General features: G+C 48.5%; 1 protein-coding gene across 3 annotated transcripts; it reads left to right on the top strand.

Moving 5' to 3' along the window:
• Positions 1-8,352: 8,352 nt before the first annotated feature.
• TLX1 (T cell leukemia homeobox 1) lies at positions 8,353-21,796 on the top strand. 3 transcript variants are annotated; one of them, XM_039482338.1, is made up of 4 exons: positions 8,353-8,736; positions 10,713-11,206; positions 14,569-14,806; positions 20,287-21,796. In XM_039482338.1, the coding sequence occupies exons 2-4, from the start codon at positions 10,732-10,734 to the stop codon at positions 20,507-20,509; spliced, it is 936 nt and encodes a 311-aa protein (XP_039338272.1). In that variant the 5' UTR covers positions 8,353-8,736; positions 10,713-10,731; the 3' UTR covers positions 20,510-21,796. The 3 variants fall into 3 exon arrangements, with proteins under 3 accessions (XP_039338272.1, XP_039338271.1, XP_039338273.1); XM_039482337.1 differs by lacking the exon at positions 8,353-8,736 and having other exon boundaries at positions 10,066-11,206; XM_039482339.1 differs by lacking the exon at positions 8,353-8,736 and having other exon boundaries at positions 10,068-11,206; positions 14,605-14,806.
• Positions 21,797-27,355: the final 5,559 nt, after the last annotated feature.

Genomic DNA, 27,355 nt, shown 5'->3' with positions numbered 1-27,355 from the left:
TCCAATGCTGGGATCATCTGAGCATCTGGTGGGGCCTCAGCCACGGGTAGCATCTCAGGTTCTCCTGTGGCTCACAGATTAGTGTCCTAAGGACTGAAATGCTTTAGTCTAACTAAAGTCTTTGGGCTCCGTGCAGGGGTAGCTAAGCGGTGTTGGTGACCTGTGATCTACAGGAGGTCAGACTCGATGATCTAACATTCTCTTCTGGCCTTAATCTCTGTGAAACCCCTTGTGCTCCTCACCATTCCAGCCTAGACTGGAACCAGTGATCTATAGGTGAAAGCTATTTGTGCTGTTCCAAGGCCCTGAGACATCCAATTCCCCTTATAAGGAAAAGCTGTTGAAGGGACAAGCTTTGGTTACCGCTCGGTGCCGTTATCAGAAGGTGTAAAGGCTCATTAAATAGGCCTCAGATGGGGCAGGGCTTCCTGAGCTGAGAATGGATGGGCCCTTCTAAGCAGATATAGGCACTCTACTGTAGCTGCATGTTGCATCTACTGATTCATCAGTGGGTTTCCTGGTCTGTCCTCAGGCCCTCTGCTGAAAGTAAAGAATCTATAGATCAAAGGCAAATTGAGCTGAGGATGTCCATGCCAGGGCAGCTCTTCCTCAGGATTTAGTGTCCTGCTCGGAGTGGTGATGGAGTCACAAACCAAAAAGGAAGAGATGGAAGTGGACTAGGAACTGGTAAAAGTTCCTCTGAGGAGTGGGAAGCTTTACACATGTGACCCTTACAGAATGTCACACCATGCAGCTAAGTTCTTCCCAAGACCTTTCGTGGGACTGACTTAATAATGAGACAAGGTGGGTGAGGGAATGTTTGATTGGACCAACTTCTGTGGGTGAGAGAGAAGCTTTGGAGCTCCGCAGAGCTCTTCCTCGGGGCTGGGAAAGGTTCTCAGAGTGTCACAGCTAAATACAAATATCCTGGGACCCACACGGCTACAACCACTCTGCTTACAGCAATGACTTCATAGTGGCACTATTGGTGCCCACAGTTTCTATTATAAAACCCAGGTTTCAGAGTTGTTCTGGGTTCCTACAGCCCCTCGCACAGGGCAGTCCTGGTCCTTACCTAGGGTGTTTAGGAGCCACGATAATACAAACAGCAGTGTCTAGATGGGGACACTGAGGCACGGAGCCATGCAAGGCCAGGCTTTCCAAGGCAGCGAGGGAGCTTTCGCAGGGCCCACAAGCAGCCCTCGAGCCCCGCCTGCCCCCCAAGGCCTGGCTGCCTCTGCGGGCGATGGCTCTGGGTACAGCCGTGTGCAAGTGGAGCTGTGACGGACAGGAGTGTCACCTCTCTCGGCTCATCCCTTCTCTCCTCCGGCCAGGGGCTGCCCATTGCTCGCTCCCCCAGCCCATCCCCCCGCAGCTCTGGGAGAGCAATTAGGGGAAAACTTCTTGAAACCGTCATCAGCTCCTTTCCCCTCCATCTGAGCGCTTCTGCTCTGCCCAGCCGCAAGGACTCTGGCTGATGGAGCTGGCGCCAGCAGGTTCCCAGCCGAGTTCAGAAGTCAAGAAGTTAGGCAGGTGGGGGGTGGGGGAGGAGTGGAAACCCGATCCCCTGCCGAGCCAGCGGTGCAGGAAGGGGAGCGATGGGATCAGGGCCCTTTCTCCAGGAGCGCTGGGCCGAGGACCCCTCCGAGCCGCTCCGCAGCAGGGTCCCCACAGACCCGGTTCCCGTTCGCTCTGTCGGGCCCGAGGTGATCGCTCTAATGCACCGGCGGCCCCAGCCAGGTTCCCAATAGGAAAGTAGGCGGGTTCCTCCCCCTGCTCGGCTCCGAATGGCGACAGAGGCGCTGGAAGGGGAATTCCCTAGACACCCTGCCCCCGGGAAACCTTCGCGCGCGAGGGAGTGGGGTGTGAGCGTGGGGCAGATTTCTGGCGGTGTGCACGTTGGTGCATGTTGCGCGCTCGCCTGCTTGCGGGGGGAAATCTGCAGACTTGTGCTCTGGGATTGGTGTGCACAGCTGGGGGGTATGTGGGGGAGTGCGGGCGTGTGAACATATATAGCTGTGGGAATGTGTGTGTCATTTATCTGTTGTGAACACCCCTCTGTGTGTATATACACACACAGGCATGCACTTATGCACACAGTGATTGTGTGTATATATACACACAGGGAGATGCACAACAGATATTTAGATATAGATCGTGCATCTGTTGTGCATCTCTCTCTGTGTTTGTATATATATATGTGATAGAGATGTGCATAGAGATGCATAACATACATATAATGTTACATATATATTATGCATCTGTGTGTGTGTAGACAGACATACACACACAGAGAGAGAGCGAGCTGCACAGCAGATATAGATTTATACATAAAATATTTGTATGTGGGGTTGTGGGAACACGCCTGATGCATATTTATACCCGACCGTACTGTAAAGCTAAGCAATGAATCAGGCAGCGAAAACAAAAATCTACTTTCGTGTTCTCCAGAATCTCCCCCGGTGCTGTGACCCGCTTCCGCGGGAGTTCATTGGGGTGAGCTCTCTGAGCGTGTGTTTGGGTCCAGGGACGAGGTTCTGAACATCCAACCTGTAACTGACCCACGCACAACGCCCCCGAAGAAGAACACGATTTTTTCACGCACCCGCCCTCTCCACTTGTTTTTCTTCCGTTTGAAGGACCTGATCGTTTCATGACAACTTTTTGCGGCCTGATCTTTTCAATGACCGACGGGCGGGCGCTGCACTGCGCAAAGCGCTATCAATTGGTTCTGACGCAGGACAAAACCAACAATGCAAATATTTAGTTAGCACTTAAGGGCCGGCTGAGGATCTCTCAGGACACTCGAGACGGCTTTTTGGACAGGGGCGCTCAATAACTGCCTTTGATTTTTGGGGGGAGGGGGAATCCCTGCGGTTCTGGGGGAGGGGGCTGGACTGGGGGGAGAGGACATTTCAGAACAGATGATTCCTTCGCCAGCAGCAGCCACTCACTTAGCATCAGCGAAGCACTAGTCCATCTGGTGAAGTCCTGATATTCTATAGCCTGGGGAAGCCATGGCTGGGGCGGTCACTTTGGGAGCGGGGGATCCGCAGTGATTCTTCTGGGGGGACATAAATGAACGTTGAAAATAAGTCCTGTAAATTCATTCATTCACAATGAAGGCGGGAAATGCCTCCTAGTAACTTTGCAAGATAACAAATCAATCCCCGAGCCTGAGTATACATGGCGACATAATGATAAAATGATCCACCTTTCAGAACAAACTCCCTGATTTTCATCTCAGGACCCAGCCATTTGTCCGCCGCTCTGGCAAGAATTTAAAAATCCCGCCCATCGCTTAGCCATCGTTTCAGAATCAATCTAGTAATGAGGGAAGAATTAATATTTCAATTCATAAAGAACAACGTATTCTTTCCAGGCTGTCTGTCATTTCAGAACAGATCTAACACGTGAAGAATGCCACCCGGCTCTAAATCAAGCTCTGTTTTCAGAAGCCCTCACAACAATTTAAGAATTTTACCTCTGATTTTAGAATCTACCTCTCCTGCGCCCATCACCCTGGCGCCTAAACTAGGACTGATGATCCTGAAGTGTTGTGCAACAGACTTATTTACTTCTGATCCTAATTGTCTCCATATTGATTTAGTTGGGGAAGTGTAAAATCTCCATAGCATTCTGCAACCGCTTGCAATTAATTTCTATTTTCATTTAGCCTCGTTTTTTTCTCTCCAACGATGGGAAAGCGAGATTACCCCGAAAGGGTTTTGTTTCTATCCCCTGTAATAATGGCTCCCAGCGCCCATTTCTAAATAATCTTCAGGACCTACCAAGATAGCATTTCTTTTTAATTATTTACCTGTTAGTGAAAATGCTGCAGGTTTTTGCTAATGGTCTCTGTTCTGTGGCTTGACAAGCCTCTAACTCTAGGCAGCAGATCATTTCATTAAATTTTAATGTCGGTCAATTGCCCAGCATAAAAAAAATTACAGACTGTGATCCCATCTAAAATATTAATACTTTAATGCTTGCTGTTAAATAAGCCAGTTCCCCAAGCGCCCCCAAATCAATTCTTCATAATGCACTCCTCATTTGGGCACAAGCTTAGAGACATTTTTCTTAGATTATTATTAACTTGTGTCAATTGCTCACCCAATTAGTGATCGCAGGAGAAAGGGGGCTTTGGAAAAAAACAAAAAACTCCACTCTCTTTACAGCGAACGCGCAATATTGCAACAGCTGAAGACTTTGAACTCTGTTGAGTTGGTGAGCTGGCTCCTAACAGACACAGTGCCCGTCTTTCCTGCGCTCTCCGAGCGGCCAGCTTTCATTTTGTTCCGTGCACAGCGGTTAGATGTCAAGGCGATGAATCCGGATTGATCCTATAGAGATAAATAGATGCACCCGTACACAGACCTGCAAAACCTGCCCGCTTTAACCTGAGCCGCTGAGAATCACATCGGAAAAGATGTGTGTTTACATGGGGCAACCCAAAGCCGACTCGAAAGCATCCCGAGAATGCTAAAACTCATTTAAAAATCAAAGGATAATTCATTTCCAAGCCGTGGTTGGAAACAAATTTCTACAGTCCCACGCCGATAATTCCCCAGTGATTTTTTTCTAGCTTTAAAAATGAAAGTTTAGTGTCAGCAGAGGACCTGCATTCTGAGGAAATACAACCGTGTTCTTCAAAAAGTGGGGAAACCCATCGCGAATGGAAGATGAATGGATAGAAGAGAACACGTTAACACAATGCAAACAGCCAGTGACAAAGTTAGATTTGCGGGGCAAATTAGAAGACCTCCGAAATTATTGTATTCCCCGTACCCCCCCCCACAACACACAAGCACACTCGCACGCACAACCCAGCACAGAGACACTTTCACACACAACGCGTCCGCCGCAACGCCAGTGTATTCTCTGAAAAATCTCAGGAAGAGAAAAAATGACCTTTTCAGGGTTTTCATACACAGTATATATATATTGTGTGTGTGTTTCTGACTGAGCTTTTCACAGCTATTGGTAAAACTCTTCGCCTACAGGTTTGCTACTTTAGAAGAGGAAAATTCGCTCCCATTGTAACGAATCGCTTATTCTAATTTGAAATACGTAGCCCCTGGAAATGTCGCTGCTGGATCTGGTCAGTTTCAAGCACAGAAAGTTTGCCGGGAGGAACAATGGGTGGGGCGATCTGGGTTCTGGGATCTCCGTTGTTGCTTTTCTGGCCGATCAACACTAAGAAAAGCCCCATATGTTTCCAGGCCAATTTACCTTCGCGCGAGTCATTTTTAGCTGGTTGGTCTTTAAACGCCACTCTCGGAATAGTTGGAAGAACCGGCTGGCTGTGTGGTTTCAGATTCATGCTCAGTTTGTGTACACGCTGGCCTGTGCCCCATTCTGAGTAATACTGAGGCTTTTTTGAAAGGGTCCCCGCAATCCAGAGGAAAGCTGATTTTTACACCTAACGCTGTCAGTTGCGCTCCTGAGATGTTATAAGTGAGCTCCTGAGAACCCGGCCTGAGTTCTCCAGTCACGTTTATTTTGGTGGAGACCGAGAGGAAGGATTGGTCAATGTAGCGTAAATGTCTAAATTCGGTGAAGGCCGCAGCACATCTGTTTCTTTTTGCTCCGCTCCAAAAAAACTGGATTTGTTTCTTTCTAAATTGATATATCTTTAAAAACAAAACCCCAAACCACAACTCTCCTCCTGACTCCAGTGAGGATCTCTGCGTTCAAATCAATCGCAGAGATGGGGTTCGGGCCAGTTAATCCGGTTTGAGTCCATCTGAACTCAAAACGCACCTGATTCCGCTTCACACGCTCGCTAGTTCAGGCCGGCAGTATCTGGTGTCACGCTGGTTAAACTGGGAACCGGACGTTTCTTTCCCCTATTAATTAGCGTCTAAAAGTTAAGGGGGCTAAAAGGCTCCTACATATCGAGAAGGCTTCTCCGGGGAATAACCGGGGCTAGAAATGAGGGGTGTCAGAGCAGGTCTGAGCAGCCAGTGAACACAGGGGCTGGGAACCCGGCTCCGCTGAGGTCTGTGGAGAGGTTCAGGGGTTCACCCGGAATGAGGGTGGGATTGTTCAATGTAGTCGGCCAGGGAGGACGCCAGAATCTCTCCTTCCTGACCGGACCCGGCTCGATGATAAGAGCCGGGGAACCGGACAGGGGCGGGAAGAGGGGGCCGATTTGCTTTTCTACGCGGGCTTCAGCCTGCTCTGTGCACTGGGAGTCCCAGGATTTTAGCGGAACTCTCATGCCATTAAACGCCTCGGCGCTTGGACTTTTGCATCGTGTGCCGGACGTTTATTTTCAACACCCCGCTTCCCCCTCCCCGTTTTATGAACACTCCCAGCACTAAAGTCGATGGAATTTTTTTAAGTCGGGTATTTTTCCCCTCCATAATGTAGGGGCGGGGGAAAATCACTGAAAACATTTTTTTTGGGGGGGGAGATATGGGAAAAAAACGTTAACCCCAATTTCAATCTGTCTCGGAGTGCGAGGTCAAACGAGGAGCCGCTCTAAACCAACGAGCCCGGGGTAACTACAGGACTCATTCACACACCACCCGGCCTGCGCCTTGCACCCAGCACCCACCCTGCTCCAAGCAGAAAAGGCCTCGGAGAGAACAGACGGCGCCTGCATCTTGCCTCGAGCCCGGCAGAACCCACGGGTGAAATCTGGGGCCTCGGACCCAGTGAAGCCTAGGGCAAAGCGAAGCCCCACGGAGGGAGTAGCTGGCAATCAATCCACACAGAGACCCAAAGATGCTTCCCTCATTCTACCCCAGTCTGATTGCAGCGCTCCAGAGGGGCTGAAGCCAGTGGGAAAATTCCCATCGATCTCAGTGGGCTTTGGGTCAGGTCTGTGGAGCAGCGATCCAAGCTGGAGGTCGCCAGGACCTGGCCAGCGGTGGCGCGGCCCCCTCAGACACGGCCGGGGTTATGGGCTGCCAAAGCCGACGAAATAAAGAACCCCCCTGAGATGCCAGTAGCAGTAGCCCCGATTGTAACGCTTCCCACCCTGCTGATAGACAGGCCGAGCCCACCCTTCACCGGGAAACCGGGAGAACATGGGGTCGGATGGACGGAAAAGTCGCTTTACATACACTCGGTATGGTTAGCACCCCCCTTACCGCCTCTCTCCTTCCCCCAGGTACTGCCCCGATCCCCAGGAGTCTCGCTGTAGGGGGCCATTGGGAGAGAGAGAGAAATACCCGTAAAACAAAACAAAACACACTTCTAACAAGGCTCTAAACAGTGTTTTCTGCAGATCAAGATGTGCCCACTCCAGGGGCAGGTCTTCCCCGCTCTCTTTGATGGGGTGATACGGTGGTTTCGCCCTGCTGGCTTGGGCCATATCAAAGTTTGAAGCTGTCCCCGCCCCAGAATTCACAGGGCGCGATATTTTAGGGGGAATGTCACATCTGGACACAAAGGGGGGGTGTCTTTGTACGGGAGGTTAGTTTGCAAGTGGTACAAATGGGGGCTGCCTGACACACGCTCGGAGTTTTGATATCCGAGTGATTGTGGGCAGAGGGCTGGTGAAGGGACTATGAAGTCCCCCCCACCCCAGGCAATTTATTCCACGGATGATTGCAAGGTTGCAGGAATTAGTTCTACGGATATCATGCCCGCATGCATGGGGACTCTCTCTCTCTCTCTCACACACACACCCTACACACCCAGAGAGAGAGTCAGGATTTACCGTCCAAGGTAATAATCCCACGGACTGCAATGGGATTAAGACCAGGGCCCAGTCATTCTGGCTACAGATCGTTTCCTCGCTACTCATCCAAGCGGAAGAGTATTTGGATGGGGTGTGCGTTAGGGACAAGGCATATTTGCGCCTGTTCCATTAAGGGGAAGCATCTCAACGCGTCTGTAGTGAATTGTCCTTTACAAAATAAAGAACAAACGTTCCCCCTTCTTAAAATCCATCCATCAATCAGGCCCCCCTGTCTCTGATGAATTGGAGGTGGCGCATAACTGATTGGGGTAATTTTGTTAAGGTTCCTAACGAGGAGGCGCGAGTCTGTCCCATTTGGGAGCGGGTGTCAAGCCGCCCTACCCGTGATCTCTCTTTGGGGAACACGGTTGTGTTGGAGTTTGTGTTTCGGTGCAACGGTCCGATGGTGCATGTGTGAGGGGCTAATTCTGGGTGGGAGAGAGACACAATCATTGCACTCGTAGTGTGTGTCTGGGGTGGCGGGGGGGTGCGTGTAGTTTTCCCCGGCTTTGGATCAAAAGGGTCTCACTTTACGCGCTGGCCATTTCATCCCAACAGACATCCCGAGCCCCGCGGCGAGTCTGTAAACAGATCCGCTGATTAGATCTGCTCCCCGGAAACGCAAACTCAGTTTCACTTGGCCAAGCGGGACAGTCACACGGACAAGCCTCCACTCACAGCAAAAACTGGCCCCGGGAGAAGCCAGGCTCTGAAAACCCTTCTCTAGAGCTGCGGAGATCCCAGCCGGTGGGAGGTGCCCGCTGGTTTCCAAAGGGGATCCAGGGTGGATCCCTTCGAGTGCGGAGATCCCCGGCTTGACACGGCCAGGTTAATAACACGCGCTCCGTGGGCAAACACGTCCAGTCCAATTACAAGGACCCCCCTAACGGAGATCGCTGTCAATGAGCAGGCGCTGGGGTAGGAGGCAGATGGCCCGAGCCGTCTGCAGAGGCGCTTCGGAAAATGCAACCCGGGCGGGCGGCCTGGGCCCCTTTCCTGGCTCATGCGAAAGTCGGTGATTGTTGAGCTTGGCCAGCGAGCAGGTAGGGAGCAGCCTAGGGACAGAAGGGAACCGCTGGCGGACGCCTCTGGCTGGCTAGTGAGGTTAGCCCGCTGGGGCTGCCTTTGTATGAGCTCAGAGAAGCAGCCTCGACCCAAACAGGGACACGGACCGATCGTTTTTAACTCCTTACACACATGCGTTTAATGGCAAAAAGTCGCCTTCCGAACTCTCTCCCGCACCTCCCCGCGCGTCTGCACGTGCAGTCTCTGCACAACCCGCACTCCAGCGAGCCCCACAGGCAGCACAACCCCAGTGGGGTGCAGCTGCGTCCCCCTTCTTTGGGTTATTCGCAGAGGTTGGCACAGGTGACTGAGTCACTCAAATCAAGGGAGCATCGGTTTGGGAACATCTTCCATTATCCAGGCGGATGAAATCTTTCCATTACTCCGCACTCCGCAGGGTCCCAGCTGGGAGTACCGGGCTAATGGGAGTGTGTAAATAATCGCATTGATAGTTTAGTTACAGAAGAGGCGTAAACGTAAATCGTGAGTGCCCGAGATAAACCCTTTACACATAATTATTTATATATATTTATACAAACAACACACGATATTATGTATATCCTCTCTAAATCCTCTCTCCTGCTGCATTATGTATGTAGATTGCCAAGAACAAATCTATCTATCTATCTATCTATCCCCATCCACCCCCTCTATCTATCTACCTATCCCCCCACCCCCTCCCTCTATCTATCTATCTATCTATCTATCTATCTATCTATCTATCTATCTATCTATCTATCTATCTATTTATCCCCATCCACCCCCTCTATCTACCTATCCCCCCCACCCCCTCTATCTATCTATCTATCTATCTATCTATCTATCTATCTATCTATCTATCTATCTATCTATCTATCTATCTATCCCCATCCACCCCCTCTATCTATCTACCTATCCCCCCACCCCCTCCCTCTATCTATCTATCTATCTATCTATCTATCTATCTATCTATCTATCTATCTATCTATCTATCTATCTCCTTTGTAAGTCTTCTGCCTAATATTTTATTATGTATTTAGATTTCGACAAATAGCACAGGGTGTGTATATATATATAATCTCCTTTGTAAATCCTCTGTGGACTATTTGGTTCTGTATTTCGATTTCTACAAACAACAACAGATTTCTATATGAAAACCTAACTGCCGAATACAGTATTGGCGAGCGGGTGTACACAGGGACAGCGATCTAGGCATGAGATCGCTCAGTTTTACCTATTTCTTCCCCCTCCGCTCCTCAGACTTTGAGAAAAGAAAGGAGCCCCCCCCCGCCCCTTCTCCCCCAGCCATTGCAACTCCAGCGCCGTTTAAGCTTTCACCTTCTTTGTCTGGGCACGAGGTGCTTTGCACAATGGCAGCCAAATACCTGCGGCTGTTTCACGTGGTGGCGGAAAGGCACGCGTGGCCGTTACCCTCTCCCGGGGCCGGGTGGGAGGAACGAGAATACACCAGAGGGGGGTGCGGGGGTCTGTGGATGCTTAGAGAAAACGTGAGCCAGTCACTGCACACAGAAAGGGCCGGCAGTTGCAGGCTGCCGCCTTTGCGCTTTAGCTGGGGTGACCTGACTTTATAAGGCTCTGGCTAGCCTGGGTTTTTTGGGCTTGGGAAGAAACTCCTGCTCTCCCCTCTCTCTCTCTCTCTTCCCTGACTGTCATTCACTCAGCCGCGCTCAGGATCCAGCCAATGGAGACCCAGGGCCTACAAGCAGCAGGCCTTTTGGTAACATGATTGATGCCCTCGCAGCCAAGCCGGAGTCCAGACGCGCGCTCGCACTCCCCCGTTCTCTTCCCATCTCCGCTCTCGCTTTTTTCCAGCCCTTCTTTCCCCACTTCCAGCCTCCTCGGAGGCTTTGGGGAGAAGCGAAGCGAAACCGGAGCGGCGCGCGGTGTAAATCCCGTCCCTGAGCCGGCCCTGGCCTGGAGCAGGGTGGGGGGACCCACCTTTTTTGTTGTTCAGGGGGATTAGGAGCGGCAGCATGGATCACATAGGGGCTCATCACCTCCACCAGAACCACGCCGAGCCCATCAGCTTTGGAATCGACCAGATCCTCAACAACCCGGACCAAGGCAGCTGCATGATCTCCGGCTCCCGGCTGCAAGACTCCTCCGACTACGGCTTGAGCTGCATCGTCAGCAGCGCGTACAACAGCATGACGGGCAGCTACGGGGCGAACGGCGGCTCGGCCGGGGCTTACCCGGGCGCCTGTAGCATGGCTTCCCTGCCCGGCTCCTACAACGTCAACATGGGGGTGGCCATGAACGGGAACGGCCTGAGCTCGGCGGGGGGCGTGATCCGGGTGCCGGCGCACAGGCCGCTGGCTGGCGGGGCGCACCAGCCCCTCTCCACCGGGATGCCCACCGTGCCCTCGGTGAACCCCATGAACAACCTCACGGGACTCACTTTCCCCTGGATGGAGAGCAACAGGCGATACACGAAAGACAGGTTCACAGGTGAGTCCCGCCCTGGCTCCCAGCGCGCTGCAGCCCGGCTCGCCTGCCTCTCTGCCCGCGCCTGCCGGGGTCCCAAGCACCGCTCTGCCTGGCCCACCTGGGGGGCGACAGCAGGTTCCCTCCCCGCCGCCCTGGCCTCCCCTTGCTGCCCTTTGCATTGGCCTGGGGCGCCTGCCACGGCGTGATCCACCAAGCCCCGGCCCCGCTCCACAGGTTCTGAGCAATGGGCACAGCGAGGTGAAGCCCTACGTAGAATTAGTCCCGGGCCAGCCCCCGAGGCAGACAGTAATGAGGCCGGCGAGGAGAGAAATACCGATATCAAAGGATGCCCCGCAATCCGTGATCCCGGGGGTGACTCCACCTGGATGGGATTATTCCCCAAGTGCATTTTGGCTATTGGGTGCGAAGATAGCCAAGGGGGAACGGGGTGTGTAAATGAATCACTCAGCAGTACAGATACGATTGGACTAAGAAAGCAGTTAGGGTCTAATAACAATAACTGAGCCATAGATGCGACATTTAATTCCTTTAAACTCACCCCTAAAATAGTTGCAAAAGTTTTTTCAGGCTCAGATTTTCAGGGGGGTTTAGCTCGGAAAACCATCGATTTTTTTTTTTGATCCGTAACTTCGCATGGCAGGAGAAAGCTACGCGCGGATTATTTGGAAATGGAGGGTTTAATGGAGGCACGTTGTTGCGGGAAGGACAGTTCCTGTGTCGGCTCTAACAACAGGCGAGCACCGACAGGGAACCGGAGTCCCCTCATTGAATTATGTCGAGGCTCCAAAAGGAATTTCACGTGTCGCTGATTTTGAACAAGTTTTTGTCCTAGTTTTTCTTCAGCGAAGATTTCGGGTCAATGTAAATTTCCTCGGCGAACCTGTGTTTGTGCAGTTCCCGAGCGAGCCTAGTGCATCCTATACTAATGAACAGACAAGGCGGCTTCCCCCGGCAGGGCCGAGCAATTGATTTAAGGGCCGCTCGTTCCCTTCACTTTCGGATTCAGTTTTTTACCCCCAGCCCAGACCCAAAGCGGCGGGAGGACTGTTCGGGTGGGAACTGGGAAACGAACCCCCCACCAAACTGAGTGTGTTGAAACGGCAGAGAAATTGTAAAATGGGAAAATTCCGTCCCCTTAAAGCGGCTCCTGGTTAATTTATACTTCCCAGAGTGATCAACTGGAACGATTATTTTTAAATCGAATTTTGATCTGATATCAATTTACCCGTATAATTAAAAATACAAACGAACGAAGTCTTTATCTGCCTCCCAAGGAGGAAAAGGCTCAATTTAATCATTGTTTCGAGAGCGCTTGGAGATCCTCGGACGAAAGGCGGCTTTAGAAGTGCAGAATATTTTACCTTTATCACTATTCCACGGGCCAAACTCTCCTGGCCACAAGTGGAACTTTTTCCTGAGTGGGCACCGGGGAATATAATAAACTTGCAGAATTAGGCTGGTTAAAGACAGGTGACTGCACCTAGAAATGTCAGTGTAGAAACACTGTACGAAAGGGCTTCCCAGAGACAAAATCCCTCCCGTAATATTATGAGTTGTTATTACTGCTGAGTATTAAACTCGATGCCTTTAAAGACGGGGAATGTCTAACTGTTAGAAACGGGACGGATCATGCCATGTGGGATGCTCTGCACCTTGGGCACTGGAATAACTCTCTGCCATGTGCTCTGAACCCATGTCGCAGATCTGAGTAGTAATGGGGGAGGGGGGGGGGTTAAATGCATGATAGATCCTAATTAGGCAACTATCGCAAAAGGCCGTTTTGCCTTAAATTTACAGCAAATGTTCCCCTCTCCTCCGAGTTTCATCCCCTCTGTGGAAGGAAGGTGCCGTTTAGCTCCAGGACAGACTAGCTGCTCTAAAAGATTTAGGGGCCTATATTTTCCCATTACCTCCCGGCCTGATTGCATTTGTGTCGGAACAGGGAGTGGGGCGCACGTTTTCTGCGCTGCCTCGCAAAGGGACGGTCACAGCGGGAGCTTAGTTCTAATGGCCAGCGAGAGGGGTGCGAGGCCCTGCCGATGGGCAGACGGAGATACATGTAGACAGAAGACATTTTAGATCGCTCGAATAATAGTATTTTTCTATCTTCTCTGTTGAATGGGCGGGACCCTCGTACCTCACTTCAGTGCGCCAGGCCTGGAGATGTTCTTCCGCAACTAATACAAACAGCTACAATTTAATAAACAGCAAAGCTAATTCCAGGAGCCGTTTCTGCATTTACGAGCCTCCCATCGAAATGATTTCGATCCACTACAGCGATTCTCGCGGCTGAATACAGAGGGAAAGGGTGGGGGGGAGTAAACACGCGTCTGTGTTCCGCAGAAGTTGGTTCAGGAGCAGAGTGTAAACTTAATTTTACATCAGGCCGAGGTCGGATATTCAGGTTTAAAGAGAATTCTGTGGGGACGGTCAGTCCTAATCCAGGGGAAATAGATGATCAGTTATGGCAGATACTTTATTAATTGGATTAAACAGCGCGACCCAAAGGATTTCTGAAAACAAAACCAAACAAAAATATCACCTTCATCTGTACACCGTGGACTAAAGCAAAGCTGAGCTGTGGAAATCTGTCAATATCAGAGAGATGATTCATTCCACAAAGTGTCGCCCCCCCCCCTCAGCTTTCTTAACCCAGCAGCCCGTGTTTGTATTGCTAATGTCAGTAATCGGATGTGTCACATTCAGAGCAATCCGGGAACTTTCTCTCGGGGTGGGGGGGGGGGTAGTTTTCCTCTTTACACAAGGGCGCCTATTTTCGCGGTTTGATCTGGGGAAAGGGCAGCTTGCTGCCAATAACAAGACCGCGTTGAAAGAACCCCGCTCCCCCAGATCTCAGTAGTCAGCAATCGGAGCGCCGACCCGGCTCCTGGGAAGTCAAGGGATGAGGTGGGGCCTTTCCTGCTCTGTTTGGGCTCTTCCAGCAGCACCAGGCATCTCCCCACTGCGCATTGCTAACATCGGCCGCTCCTGGTTCTTGCCCCCTCGCCCGCCCTGCCCCAGAGGGGGAGCCGGGCGGGCCGCGGCGGAAGGGTGGTTTTGGTGGGGTTGTGGGCTGGGGGATGTTGGTGTCTGAGAAGGCCCTGGCAGAGAGGGGGGGGGGTTATTGCCGGGGAAGGTTAGGCCTGGGGAGGGGGTGCTTTGCAGCATGCTGTTAGCAGCTATAGCTCAGGGCAGCATGGGCCCTGGTAACCCCCCCTGCCCGCACCCCAGGCCAGGCTCTGCCCACTAGCCTCACCGCCTCTCTCTGTGTCTGACTCTGCTATGGCTTGTGGACCCCTCCTGATATTTTGCTGCTTGCTTCTTTGCCCCACCCCCACCCCTCGCCCCGTCTCCCACCCCAGTGGCCCTCTCACCCTTCACTGTAACACGCCGTATAGGTCACCCCTACCAGAACCGGACGCCGCCCAAGAAGAAGAAACCCAGGACGTCTTTCACCCGGCTGCAGATCTGCGAGCTGGAGAAGCGGTTCCACCGGCAGAAGTACCTGGCCTCTGCCGAGCGGGCCGCCCTGGCCAAGGCCCTCAAGATGACAGATGCCCAGGTGAAAACCTGGTTCCAGAACAGGCGGACAAAATGGAGGTGAGATGCGAATCCCTCCTCTGGGGCGGGGAGGGGGGCGCTTTGTCTGGTGGGGGTGTATTGTGTGATTGTGTCTATTGTCTTTGCACGTTGTCTGGGCTTTGCTTCCTTTATGACCTGCCTCTCTGTGCTTCGTGCGTTGTGTTATTGCGCGTCGGTGTGGTTATTACTGCGCAGGCACAACTCGGGGCTATTTCCCGGGTGTTGATCCGCGTGGGTGTGACAGAGGTTTGCCCCCTCTGTGGGGTGTGGGGTTGTGTCTCTCCTCGCAGGCCGCTGCCGTTGAAATGGTTTCAGAATCGGAGCCTTTGTCCCGTTGGAAGAAACAGCCGGGTCCGTATAAATGTGAAAATAATCAGAGCCTGCGGTTCCGGGCACCGGGACCGGCTGCTTTGCACAGGGGACACAGTTGTGTTCAGCAAAGCCGGGTGCTTAGCCCGAGAGAGGGGGAGTTTTGTGATCAGTTGAAACGAGCGCTGATGGGAGGGGTACACACACCCGGAGGTGTCCAGTCACACCCCACAGCCGGAGAGAGGTGTCTACCCTCGGGGGAACTGGTCAGCGTTGATCACTCCGGATCAGTGACCTGGCCCCGTGCGGTAGCAGAAGTGAAGTGGAGTGGAGATGCAGGACACAGAACAGGCATTGTGTGTGGAGAAACTTGGTTCAGGAAGCTTTCAGGGGGTAGCTGCGTTAGTCTGTATCAGCAAAAGCAACGAGGAGACCTTGTGGCACCTTACAGACTAACACATTTGTTTGGGCATAAGCTTAAATTTGTTCGTCTCTAAGGTGCCACAAGGGCTCCTTGTTGATTTTGGTTCAGGAAGGTGTGTCAGACACCAGTTTTTTTCTCTCTCTTTGGGGGGGATCCTTTTGGTTTAGTGCTTTAAAAAGTACATATGGTATTAAATGCAGGAGGCGGGTGTCCCCAAACACCAGCAGTTCTGTCCATCGGACCTGTGAGAAAAATACGCCCCTTTCATATATATATTCATGGCCTAGCAACAATCAATGAAACTGTTTGGGAGTGGATTTCTGATGGACTCTCTCTACTCCCCCCAGAGCTAAGGCAATTTATACCAGCTAATGAGCTTCCCCCGAGTCCTTCTCAGGGTAACAGTTCTCTTCCAACTGTCTTAAAACTGGCCTGGTAGTTTTATACAGGGAACAGTAATAATGGAAAACCATTTCCGGAGGAGAAAAACCCGAATTAAATGATGGTTCATTAAAAAAAACAAGGCTACCCAACGGGGAGGCAATTTTTACCGTGAAAAGGCATCATTGGGGTGTATTTTGGGGAGTTGTAAACACTTTGGAGGAGAAGGCCCTGTACAAAATCTAGCATGTCATTGACTCTATGGCCTTTGAGGGTGTTTTTGTTTTATTTTTTCTGTTATGACTATTTGTACTGATCGAAAAGCGCCTGTGCGGACCTACACGGCTCTGTAATTATAAAGGTAGCGTTTTGTGAATTAATTCGGCTCGGGTAAAGGAGCACAAGAAGAAAACCTCTTTTCCTGGGCCATGAGGCAATAGAATAGAATTGTCTCCCGTCAGGGACTCTGCAAAGAGAGGGAATGTTGCCATAAGCCGTTCCCCACGTGTCAGGAGGGTATGAATCGAGCTATTCATTTCCCCACCAGCAACCAGAACATTCAGATTAGTAATACGGGATTGTGGATTTCAGTACCGTGCCCTAAGAAGACAGCAATAGGATTTGATGTTTATTTGAAAAGCCCAGCAGTCCTGAAAGTGCCGGGGAAATGAACTTGGGGTAGATCTGGGAGTCTTTGAAGGGACTAGGTACGCTAAAAGCGAGGGGGTTTTAACTTTGAACAAATCCCATTGGGGTTTTGTATTTACACAAAGGCCATTTAAGAAATAAAACCCGCCTCGTTTTCTTTACTTCCCCTCCAGCGTACAGGACCAGCCAAGAAAGGGTGTGACAATTACCATTGTTACAAAGGAAGTTTTTATATATCATGGTTTGAAATCTCTAATGGGGAGTTCTGAGTTGTTATTGACTTGATTTTTAAAGGGCTCGAAGGTTATATCCTCAAGTCCTCCGCAAAACAACACGCACCGTCTGCCTGGGTTTTTTAAAATCGTCTTGTATACATTGGACAAAGCTATTTATAATGCACACTAGATCAGCTCTCATCTAGAATAGGTTGATCTCAATTTGCTTTTAAAAATCGTTCATGCACAGTAACGCTACGCGGTTAAAAATCCATTTCCCCTTCCTCGCTAAACGTCAGATTTCTGCTAGCGTTAATGGGGAAAATGTCCCAGACAGATAGATGTGAGTTTTCGGGTAAAAACAGACAAATCTAGGAGATTATATATAATGTTTAGCGCGAGAATTGTACACAGCCGCTTTTGCTAGGACGTGCCAAAAGGAATTGGAAGACGGATGTTTCAATACATACACGAGGTTTAATTAAGATCATTGAGTCTGAAATAACTCTTCCCGGGTTCCGAGCCCAATGAGTGTAAAGTCATTGATTGTTTGTTGTCCACTGCAGGGGTTAGGATGGAAATGGGTAGATGATGGAATAGCTTTCACTCTCCCTCACACAACCACGCCGCTGGAGGGTGGGATACTCAGTGCAGAGCTGCTAGGGGGTCGTTTCTGCGGCCCCAGAAGGGAAACAGGAAAGAAGTGAATTATAAAAAAGTTAAATCCAGACTAACATTCTCTGAGCGTGTGAAGCAAACACAATATATAGAAAACCCAAGTCCCCAGGGCGCCGCCGCTCTGATTTAACGGCAAATCTACACGTCCTACAACGGGAAGCTATTTACTAGGAGTGGGATCCGAACGGGGACAATCGCCGGACAGTTGTTGCGTACACAATGTAACCGCCTTAATAACACTTAACTCTAAGCCCAGACCCTCCTGCTGGGGACCGCAAAGCGAACTGCGAAGCCAGGGCCAGGCTGGGGTCTGGCCGCGCGGGGAAGGGGCTGCAGGGGAATGAGATCGATGCTTGGTCGCCGAGTCCTGGTCGGTCACGTTCAGTCCTGAGCCGTTGCAATCAACGGGGGAAGCGCTCGGTGAGCAGAAGGGGAGCGGATCGGGGCCATACAATGATATAGGGTCCGAGCCTTAAATCCTCGCACGGGTAAAAACCCCATTATGATCGCGCCCGTGTCCTTTACGACGTTGGGTGCAGATCCTGCTCTCCCTGAAAATCTCCCATCGGAGCAGGATAGGGCAGGGCCCCTGGCTAGACACTTCATATTCGTGCTGGGGGAAGGTCTTCCATAATTCACAGATTTGCAATGAAGGCAATGGGCTGTATTACATGATTGTTACTAATACGTTGCAATATTTAAATAAATGGCCTGGATCCTGGTGTTTTTACACCGTGCGGTATTTATTTCTCTCTGGGTTTGAAAAAATGATTTTTTTTCGTTTTTGCTGCGAACTGTGTTAACTGAGAATAATGTCCCAGTGTGAAATTAATAATCTGTTACCACTAATTATAAAGGAGACCGCGTTCCCTTTCTCGATGAAGTCAAAACAGTATTAAATATGCATCAAGAGTAAATTTGCTGCGGAAGGAAAACTCGTACATTATTTATGCAATTCTTTCCTTGCCTCTTATTCAGAAAATAATTGGCTGCGCACGTTGAATTTTGTCCTGTTTTAACACGGCGCGTACTGGTGGTGGTGGTTGTTTTGAAGTCGCAGAAGAAGGTTACAGGGCTGTCTCGGATCCCATGAAGCTATGACCTGACAGTTGTCAAGAAATTAGTGCCAGCCAAACTTATTTTGCACCGTGTCTTTAATAAAAACCGGGCCTCAGAACGGCTTTTACCGAATGAAATCACACATCGACTCAGCTACATAATAAATAATGCGGGGTGAATTAAGCAGCTGGGTCAGGGAGGAAATTGAGGAGAGCAGATAAAATGTATATTTCATGCTCTTTGTAGATGTGAAATACACATGCAATGACTCTCGTCAGTAACATTCCACTGAATTTGAGCTGAGAATCTGCTTGTTGTCCCTGAACTTTCCACAGCCGGCAGGACTCCAGTTTCCCACAGATAACCGGCAACTTCTTTTTTTTTTTCCAACTCTAATGGGTTATGAACTGAAACCTTTCAGGAGATCAATAGCCAAAGAAAACCCAAATAAACAGTAGTTTCATTATAAATTGATTTTTAAAACAATGCATTACAAAGTGTGAAGGATCAGTACAGAGCCAGGAAAATGACAGATAAGGCCATAAATCTGGTAATTACCACCAGAGAAGCAGAGAAATAGCAGGAATTTTTGTTGGCTGATTTTTGACACAGGGTGGATAGGCAGACGAAATGCTTCTGTTTTTCATACCCGGATACCCCCTAAAGGGAGCTATTCTGTACCTCATATGGAAAAAACAAAGGCCTAATATGCCAGAAAAACTTAAGCTGGGTGGTGCATGAGGATAGGGCCTTGGATTCATTCAGATATATATAGTGCTTTCCACACTGGATACTCCAAAAGGGGCAGCCGTGCCATGGAACCAAGCTGCACAATGGGGTGAGAGCTAGTTCTGGTTTCCATTTGACTCAGTGAACTTCCATCTGTCCTGCTTGATTTTCTATGGCTGGCAAGTCCCCGGGGGGGAACATACGGAAAAGTAACCGGAAGGACAGTGAGTTGAGCCCATCCACAGACACTGTAACCTGAGATCCACAGTAGGCCACATGGTTTCCAAGAGTGATCAGACCAACCCTGGTGTTCCAGTCTCTGCAGTGTGCACAACTGGAGGGATGGAACAGAACTTTCTGCATGGTTCTATCCTGAGAGCCTCACCTACTGAAGTGAATGGGGTTTTGCCTGAGAAAGGAGCTCAGGTTTTGGCCAAAGTTATTTCAAGGGGCCTCACTGGGCACCCAGGAAAGGGGCTGTGTGTGTGTGTGCGTGCTGGGGGGAGTGCTGTGCTAAAAGGGGGCTCCCCGGAGACCAAAGGAATCGGTCACTTCCCTCAAAGCTGTTGCCAATGGAGCTCAGACATTGGGCGAGTGAAGGAAGTCTGCCTTTCCTTGGGACCTCTCGGGAATAATTTCCCAGTCTGAGCACAGTCCTGGAGAACTGGCAACAATCTTGCTTTGGCCAGTGGGATGGGGTGGAGGGAGGGAGAGATTTGACTTAATTAGGTCTCTTCCACCTTGGTCTTCTCTGCTGCTTTGGACAGTTCATAGCTTCCTTGATCAGAACATGCCCTGCACCCATGGCCACAAAGGAAGCTTTGGATTTTGCTTGGTACTTTCTCTTTCCTTAAGGAGGGTAATGGAAAGACAGTGCTGTCCAGCGGCTAGTGCCCTGGGCTGGGACTCAGGAGACATGCGTACTATCCCCGCTTTGTGGCCTTCCACGATTCTCTCACTGTGTGTCTGTACAGCGCCTGGCACAGTGAGGCCTTGACCATGGCAGCGCAGTTTTACCTTGATATAAATCATTCATGATTATTGTTTTCTCCCAGGCGACAAACTGCAGAGGAGAGGGAGGCCGAGAGACAGCAAGCCAACCGTATCCTCATGCAGCTCCAGCAGGAGGCCTTCCAGAAAAGCATCAATCAGCCCCTCCAGGCAGACCCTATCTGTGTCCACAACTCTTCCCTCTTCGCCCTTCAGAACCTCCAGCCTTGGTCCGACGACTCATCCAAAATCACCAGCGTCACCTCCGTCGCCTCTGCTTGTGAATAGAGCCCACGACCCAGTCGTCCCCCCCACAAACACACACACACTGCGTTACGAGCCACCCAAGCTCCAGCACAGCGCGAAGCATCCTGCTTCCCAACAGGAAACTACCCTCCCACGCTGTCACCCAAGAGCCCCACACTTCCAGAGTCAGCAAATATCCTCTTGGCGGGAAGAAGGGGCGGGGGAAAAAAAAGAGACGCTTCCAAACACCTGCGGGATTATTCAGATAAAAGCGGCATTTCCCTTTTTGTCTTTTGAAAGTCTCCATTACCGGACAATGAACAAAGAGGAGCTCCCTTAATTATTCCCAGAAAATAAAAAATATGTTAGCCCCATGTCATCCTTTCAGAATCCATGGAGGGAAATCTTCCCTGGATTCTGTCTGCAGCCACTGCAGGCCTTTGGTTTCTTCGTATACATTTTTTAGCCTGGTCATTTCAAATTAAATAGTTCTCCCTTCCTTGGAATGGAGCTTTGACATTTCTTTAACAACCCCTCCGTCGCCTCCACCTGGGCTATTGGTGCAAAAGACATGCACAGACTGGATTCAACAATTGGACACACAGCCCAGCTTTATTCTTTCGCCTGGTGATTTCCACTTGCAGAGGAAGTGAATTCCTTGGATTTCACCTAGGAATGTCTCTTCTTCCTTTTAATTATTATATTTTTCCAGTGGGGGAATAAGAGAGGAAACTGACAGACCTTTGAAGATAGTAAACACCATATTGCAAATAATTGTATGAAGATTCCAAACTGTTTCCCTGGATACCACAGACTCTGCATTGATCAACTTATATTTTAATAACTCTTGAGACATCTGTGGCATTCTGCAGAGACAATGCAGTTTCATTCAGTGGATTATTTCGGTATTATTTACAAATGTTGTTCAATATTTTCTTTTCCTTTTTTTGCTCTAGAAGTCAACTTATGTTGGGGGAAAATCTTTCACTTTCAACTGTTTAACTCATTTCTTTAATTGTATTGAGGGAAGGAGACATGCTTAAGTCAAGCACTTCTTATAGCAAACTCCAGGAATATATATATAGATATATATACACAGTATATATTTTTCAGTTACTTATAATCTAAAACAGCACTGCCAATTTAAGCGGCTGGTACAAACAATCAATCAAAAATATTTTCAGTGAGATTTTTTAAAGGCATTTGTTTGTTTGTTTTAAGTTATGCACTTCTAAGGTGTTTCATGTGTATTCATTTTATAAAGTGCTTGTGTAATTTATGTGGATACAAAAGAATAAAAAAAGAGAGTCCAGGATACTGGACAAATCAGCTAAGGCTCTGCTCTTGTTTTTGTACTGAGTTCCAAGAGGGAATATTACACCAGACGTTGCATGGGAACTGCCTTCAAAATTAAGGTTGAGGTATAAATGGAATTAACATCCCCTTTCCATTTATGTAGAGTGTTCCTGGCTTCAGCACCTAGAGGGGTATGTCATATGTTTTACCCCAAATCCTGCAAACATTTTTAGGTATAAAGCCAGCAAAACACTTAGCAGTTTCTTAACTTTAAGCACTTCTTTGGGACTGCTTATGTGCTTAAATTAAGCAGATGCCAAGGATTTTAGTCTGGAGAAGAGAAGACCGAGAGGGGACATAACAGTTTTCAAGTACATAAAAGATTGTTACAAGGAGGAAGGAGAAAAAATGTTGTTCTTAACCGCTGAGGATAGGACAAGAAGCAATGGGCTTAAATTGCAGCAAAGTTGGACATTAGGAAAAACTTCCTAACTGTCGAGGTAGTTAAGCACTGGAATAAATTGCCTAGGGAGGTTGTGGAATCTCCATCATTGGGGATTTTTAAGAGCAGGTTGGACAAACACCTGCCAGGGATGGTCTAGATAATACTTAGTCCTGACACAAGTGCAAGGACTGGACTAGATGACCTCTCGAAGTCCTTTCCAGTCCTATGATTCTATGACTTTGCTGAATTGGAATGGGATGACTTGTATGCTTAAAATTAAGCCCATCTTTAAGTGCTTTGGCCATTCTATAGATATTAGGGCTTGTTTATAGGGAGAAGTTGACCAGAATTCTTATAGTGCAATTGCTCCCTGTTTGAGAATCCTATTCCTCACGTAGACAAACCCTTGGCCAAAGCAAACTGAAGTCACTGGAAAAAATTCTCTCTGACTTCTGTGGGCTTTGGACTAGGCCATTAGGGCTTATGCCACCTGGAGTTGTTGCACTGACTTCATAATGGAGCTTATTTCCGCTCATAAGCATTACTGGCTCAGAGATGTTTGCAGGATCAGGCCCTTAAAAGGCCAGCTTCCAAATTCAGCGAGAGCCTGAGCCAAAGCCTAGTGCCGGCAACAGAAAGACTGTCATTGGCTGCAGTGAACTTTGTGTCAAGCTCTCAGTGCAGAAAGCATGTGAGAAAAGAGCCCAAGTCTTCTGTGAATTTAGAAAGCTGGAAACATCACTCAGTGCAGTTACAGCAGGGCAAAGCAAAGCAGATTTTTTTTTAACTAATTACGGCAGAGTTGCGACCAAAATTCATGGCACTCAAAGGTTTTTTGGTCCTTAAATCGGCCGCGTATGCACACAGATGCACACACAGAGAGAAGTAAGTACAAAGAAAACTGATTTTTTTGCAGATCTGTTTATATCCTACACAACTGTTCACAAACAGCAGCCAGAATAAAAGAATTTGCATTTCCCCAGACACGTGCCAAAGATTTTTTGTAACTTTGAATTCCTTTCTCTACTCTAAGTGCCTGTTTAAGTGTGGGGAGCTAGAGAGGAAGAGGCGAGAATACAATCTTTGATTACTTAATATTAGCAATAGGGCTAAGATGTGGTTTTGTTTTCAAGTGTCCTTCCAGGGCAAGGCACTGACCAATCAGAATGAGCACAGTGCTCACTATTAATATTATGAATATTTTGCCTTTTAGTATTATGACATATCAATTCTTTACAATTTCATACCCAAACAGCTATTTTAGAATTGCAAAGTGACTCATTCTATACTTCAAAATATTTCCCAAGAAAGCTACACACCCAAATGTGTGTTTGCTTATATATGTGCATTTAGCAATATTTTATTTTAGAAATGAGAAAATTCTTTATTTCGGTAGCAATCTTTCTGGTTAGAAGATTATAAGCTCAGTATGAAATGAGTCTAGCAGTAAAATCAAATACAGAAAACCATCTTACCATTCCGTTTAGTTTCTGAATGATCATTTCTGGAAGGGTCTTCTGTTAAAACATTTTTCTTATTCTTCTTATTAAAATGAGTTTAGCTGCAAAATGGTTTTGATGCCAGCATACGGGCTTCAAATTATTAAAGCAATGTGTATCCAAACATTAAAACAATTGCCTGAAATGTGATGGAATTAAAATGATAAGGAATGACATGAAATAATGAGATATAATTATATCTATTTTGTATACTGACATTACCTCAAATTTATCCAGGGGCTATTATATAATGCTGAAAGCTGATTTGATTTTTCATATTGTACCTATTTGGGCTCAGGAATAAAATCACCCTAGGACACATGGAAAGTTGTTTTTCACTTCCATTTACCTTAAAGCCCTGCAAGTCCCAGGTGCGAAACCTCGCTGAGTTCAAAATGGATTTCCATTGTTTGTCTGCCAGTAGCTAGGACAAGCAAACTAAGGTGCAACAAGCATTGGCAGAAGGGGGAAAAATCCAAACAAATCTAGCATGAACTATGCAGTTGGATTTGTGTGCAGTGATGCAAGATCTTGAGCACCAACCTTAGGGCACCCTGTCAGGAAGCAGGGCACAAACCCCACATTGGCTGAGAGGGCTATACTTGGATTTCACCAACCAAATATCAGGTGTAAACTCCCCACTCACAACAACAGCCTATCCCAGAGTTACAGACAGTCCCCTTGGGTACTGTTTTGCCACACAGGTGAGCCTGCCTTTGTGCTAGATGGTTCCTTACACCAAAATTCACAACAATATTCAGGTTACTCTCAGTCCCAGAGAACCAGTCATTTACCCCAGGTCAATTGCACCTTAGATCTCACACCAAAGACAATGCTCGTAGCCAATCCACTAGCAAACTATATACAGATTTATTAACTAGGAAAAGGAAATCAGATACTTCTTTACAAGGTTAAAACAGGTGAACATACACATGCAAATGAATTCCAATCTTAAGTTTCAAAAAGAAATAGAAGCTTCTATAATAAGATCTAGATGACTTCTGGGGCTAACCCAGGCTGAGCACTGTGGATCTCTTGCTCATGCCTAGAAAACTTTGCCTCTTAGGGTATGTCTACACTACCCGCCGAATCGGCGGGCAGTGATCGATCCAGCGGGGGTTGATTTGTCACGTCTAGTCTAGACACGATAAATCGACCATCGAGCGCTCTCACGTTGACTCCTGTACTCCACCGCCACGAGAGGTGAAGGCGGAGTCGACGGGGGAGCGGCAGCAGTTGACTCACCGCGGGGGTGAGTAGGTCCAAGTAGGTTGACTTCAGCTACGTTATTCATGTAGCTGAAGTTGCGTAACTTAGATTGATCCCCCCGCAGTGTAGACCAGGCCATAGAGTCCAAGCAGCAAAGAGATCCAGGTCTTTCTAGTTAGGGGTTTTTATCTGCCTCCTTCCTTGGGCTCTGAGCTGCAAATTCAGCTGATGGGAGGAATCCACATGACTGACTCAACTTCACAAATGGGGGGGGGAGAGCAAAACAATCATCTTTCATCCTCTTTAATGTCTCTCAATAGTCTGTCTAGTGTTGATGGAGCTTCGCTGTGGGGCAGGACGTAACACCTTCGGCTGGAGATCAGCACTTCACACTAGTTAATGTCTCTCTCCTGTCTGGTGATTTACAGAGTCACAGAGCCTCACAATACAACCACTCAAATATTACTTTACAGTAACGGATACAGATGCTACGCCTGAGATTAATGCCGGCAGCCACTCACAAGCAGCCCATAAAGTCTAAAGACACTCTTATAACGCTAATATCTGTTTCAACAATACTAACAGCCAGACTGCTTCCAGCTCGGTGTTTGCCAGTGGTCCCTTGAAACATGTGACGGTGGCGTGGCCTGGCAGCGTCACAGCGTAGATATTAAATATCTGCACAGTTCTGAAAAAGAGAGAGCCTAGCTGATGCTGTCTGCGTTTGTCTTGCCTTTTAGCCCAATTCAGCTCGGTAATTAATACATGCCTAACTTTGGGCTTGATGCCCCAAGGGGACTGAGAACTCTGGTTCTGGTCTGGCAAAGCCGTTAAGCACGTGCGTAGTCCCATTGACTTCCCTGGTACCACTCCTGTATTTAAGATTAAGCAGATACTTAGGTGCTTTGCTGGCTCCAGGCCAGAGTGCTCCACCCTGGTCAGGATCGAGCCTTGAATCCCAGGAGTTTTTTTGTTCTTAAAGTCAGGCACTTGCTCAAGCACCTTGCTGAAGTGATGCCTTGTTGGCTAAGCTTGAGTGAAATGTCAGCTTAATCCCTGCTACATCCTGGGCTGATACATTGGCCCTTAGTAGTATTAGTCCAGCTATTAATAAATCCATTGGAGGGTAAACCCCAGGGAAGGAGAAGAACTATTTCAGCTAAAGAACAATATTGGCGCAAGGAGCTCAGCCGGGCATGAATGCATCTAGCTGGAACTGAGAAGAAAGGTTCTAACCATCAGAGGGGGGGTAGGTCCTTGAACAAGTCTCCCAGTCAGAGCAGTACAGGGCAAACCACCTAACTGGTTTTAAGGTGGATCTCGATGCATTTATAAAGGGTTGTGTGTGATAGCAGGGAAATGGACTGGAAACCCACCAGGTACCGCTCCTGTCCTATGGCCCTATATACGGTAGCACCTAAAAGGTCACCTGTACCTCTTATTTCTCCCAGGAAGGGACTGACCGGCACAGGTGTTCTCTCATATGGCTTCTATTTGATTACTATTACACAGACAGGCTGTGCCTGCACACAACAATGCATGGGAGTAGTTCTATTGAACTCAACGGGGCTATTATCATTTATTTGCATTTTGGTGGCATCTAGAGGGTACTAGTGCCCCATCGTGTTCGGGGCAGCACATGCTCAAAACAAAAGTACAGTCCCTGCCCCGAAGAGTCTAATACCTAAGGTCGCTATTCAGCAAGATTTCAGTGGGAGCACTTATGTTCGTACCATCAGGCCCATGCTTAAGTCCCTGGTTGAGTCAGTGCCTAATTATGTACTGAGGCTGGTACAAAATTTTCCATGAAAAGATTTTCTCAATGAAGAATGGTGTGTTGACAAAATAAAAGTTGTAGCAAAAAAAAAGAAAGCAAGAAATTGAGTTTAATTGAAAACCAGTAACCCTGATCATTTTTGGCTTCCCAGCCACCCCCGCAAAACATTTTTTTTCCATCCTAAAATGAACATTTTCAGCCGAACTCCCAAATGTGTTGAAGAAAATGACAAAAATGTCCATTTTCACTGAAATTTTTCATGGTGGGAAAATAAAAGATTTCCTGGCTTACTTTCTTCTACAAAAACAACCAGGAGTCCGGATAAGAGGTGGGTTTTTTTATCCATGAAAGCTTGTGCCCAAATAAATCTAGGTTTCAGAGCAGCAGCCGTGTTAGTCTGTATCCGCAAAAAGAACAGGAGTACTTGCAGCACCTTAAATTTGATAGTCTCTAAGGTGCCACAAGTACTCCTGTGCTTTTCCCAAATGAATCTGTTAGTCTTTAAGATGCCACCAGACTCCTCGTTGTTTTTGTGGATACAGACTAACACGGCTGCCCCTCGGATACTTTCTTCTACAAAGCCCCTCAAGTGCATACGTGTTTGCGGGCTGGGCTACAGAATGGAACTCTTTTTTTGTGGACATGGAAACTGCTAAAGAGTT

Source organism: Mauremys reevesii, linkage group 7 (genome assembly GCF_016161935.1).
Source record: "Mauremys reevesii isolate NIE-2019 linkage group 7, ASM1616193v1, whole genome shotgun sequence".
In the NCBI taxonomy this organism is placed as follows: Eukaryota; Metazoa; Chordata; order Testudines; family Geoemydidae; genus Mauremys; species Mauremys reevesii.
Note: the sequence above shows the minus strand (reverse complement) of the source record. Positions and strands in the feature narration are given on the sequence as shown.

Coding starts and splice junctions, on each gene's coding strand:
- TLX1 (XM_039482338.1), top strand. CDS start 10,732: ATGGATCACATAGGGGCTCATCACCTCCACCAGAACCACGCCGAGCCC. Junction 11,207..14,568: donor CACGAAAGACAGGTTCACAG/GTGAGTCCCGCC, acceptor CTCCCACCCCAG/TGGCCCTCTCACCCTTCACT. Junction 14,807..20,286: donor AACAGGCGGACAAAATGGAG/GTGAGATGCGAA, acceptor GTTTTCTCCCAG/GCGACAAACTGCAGAGGAGA.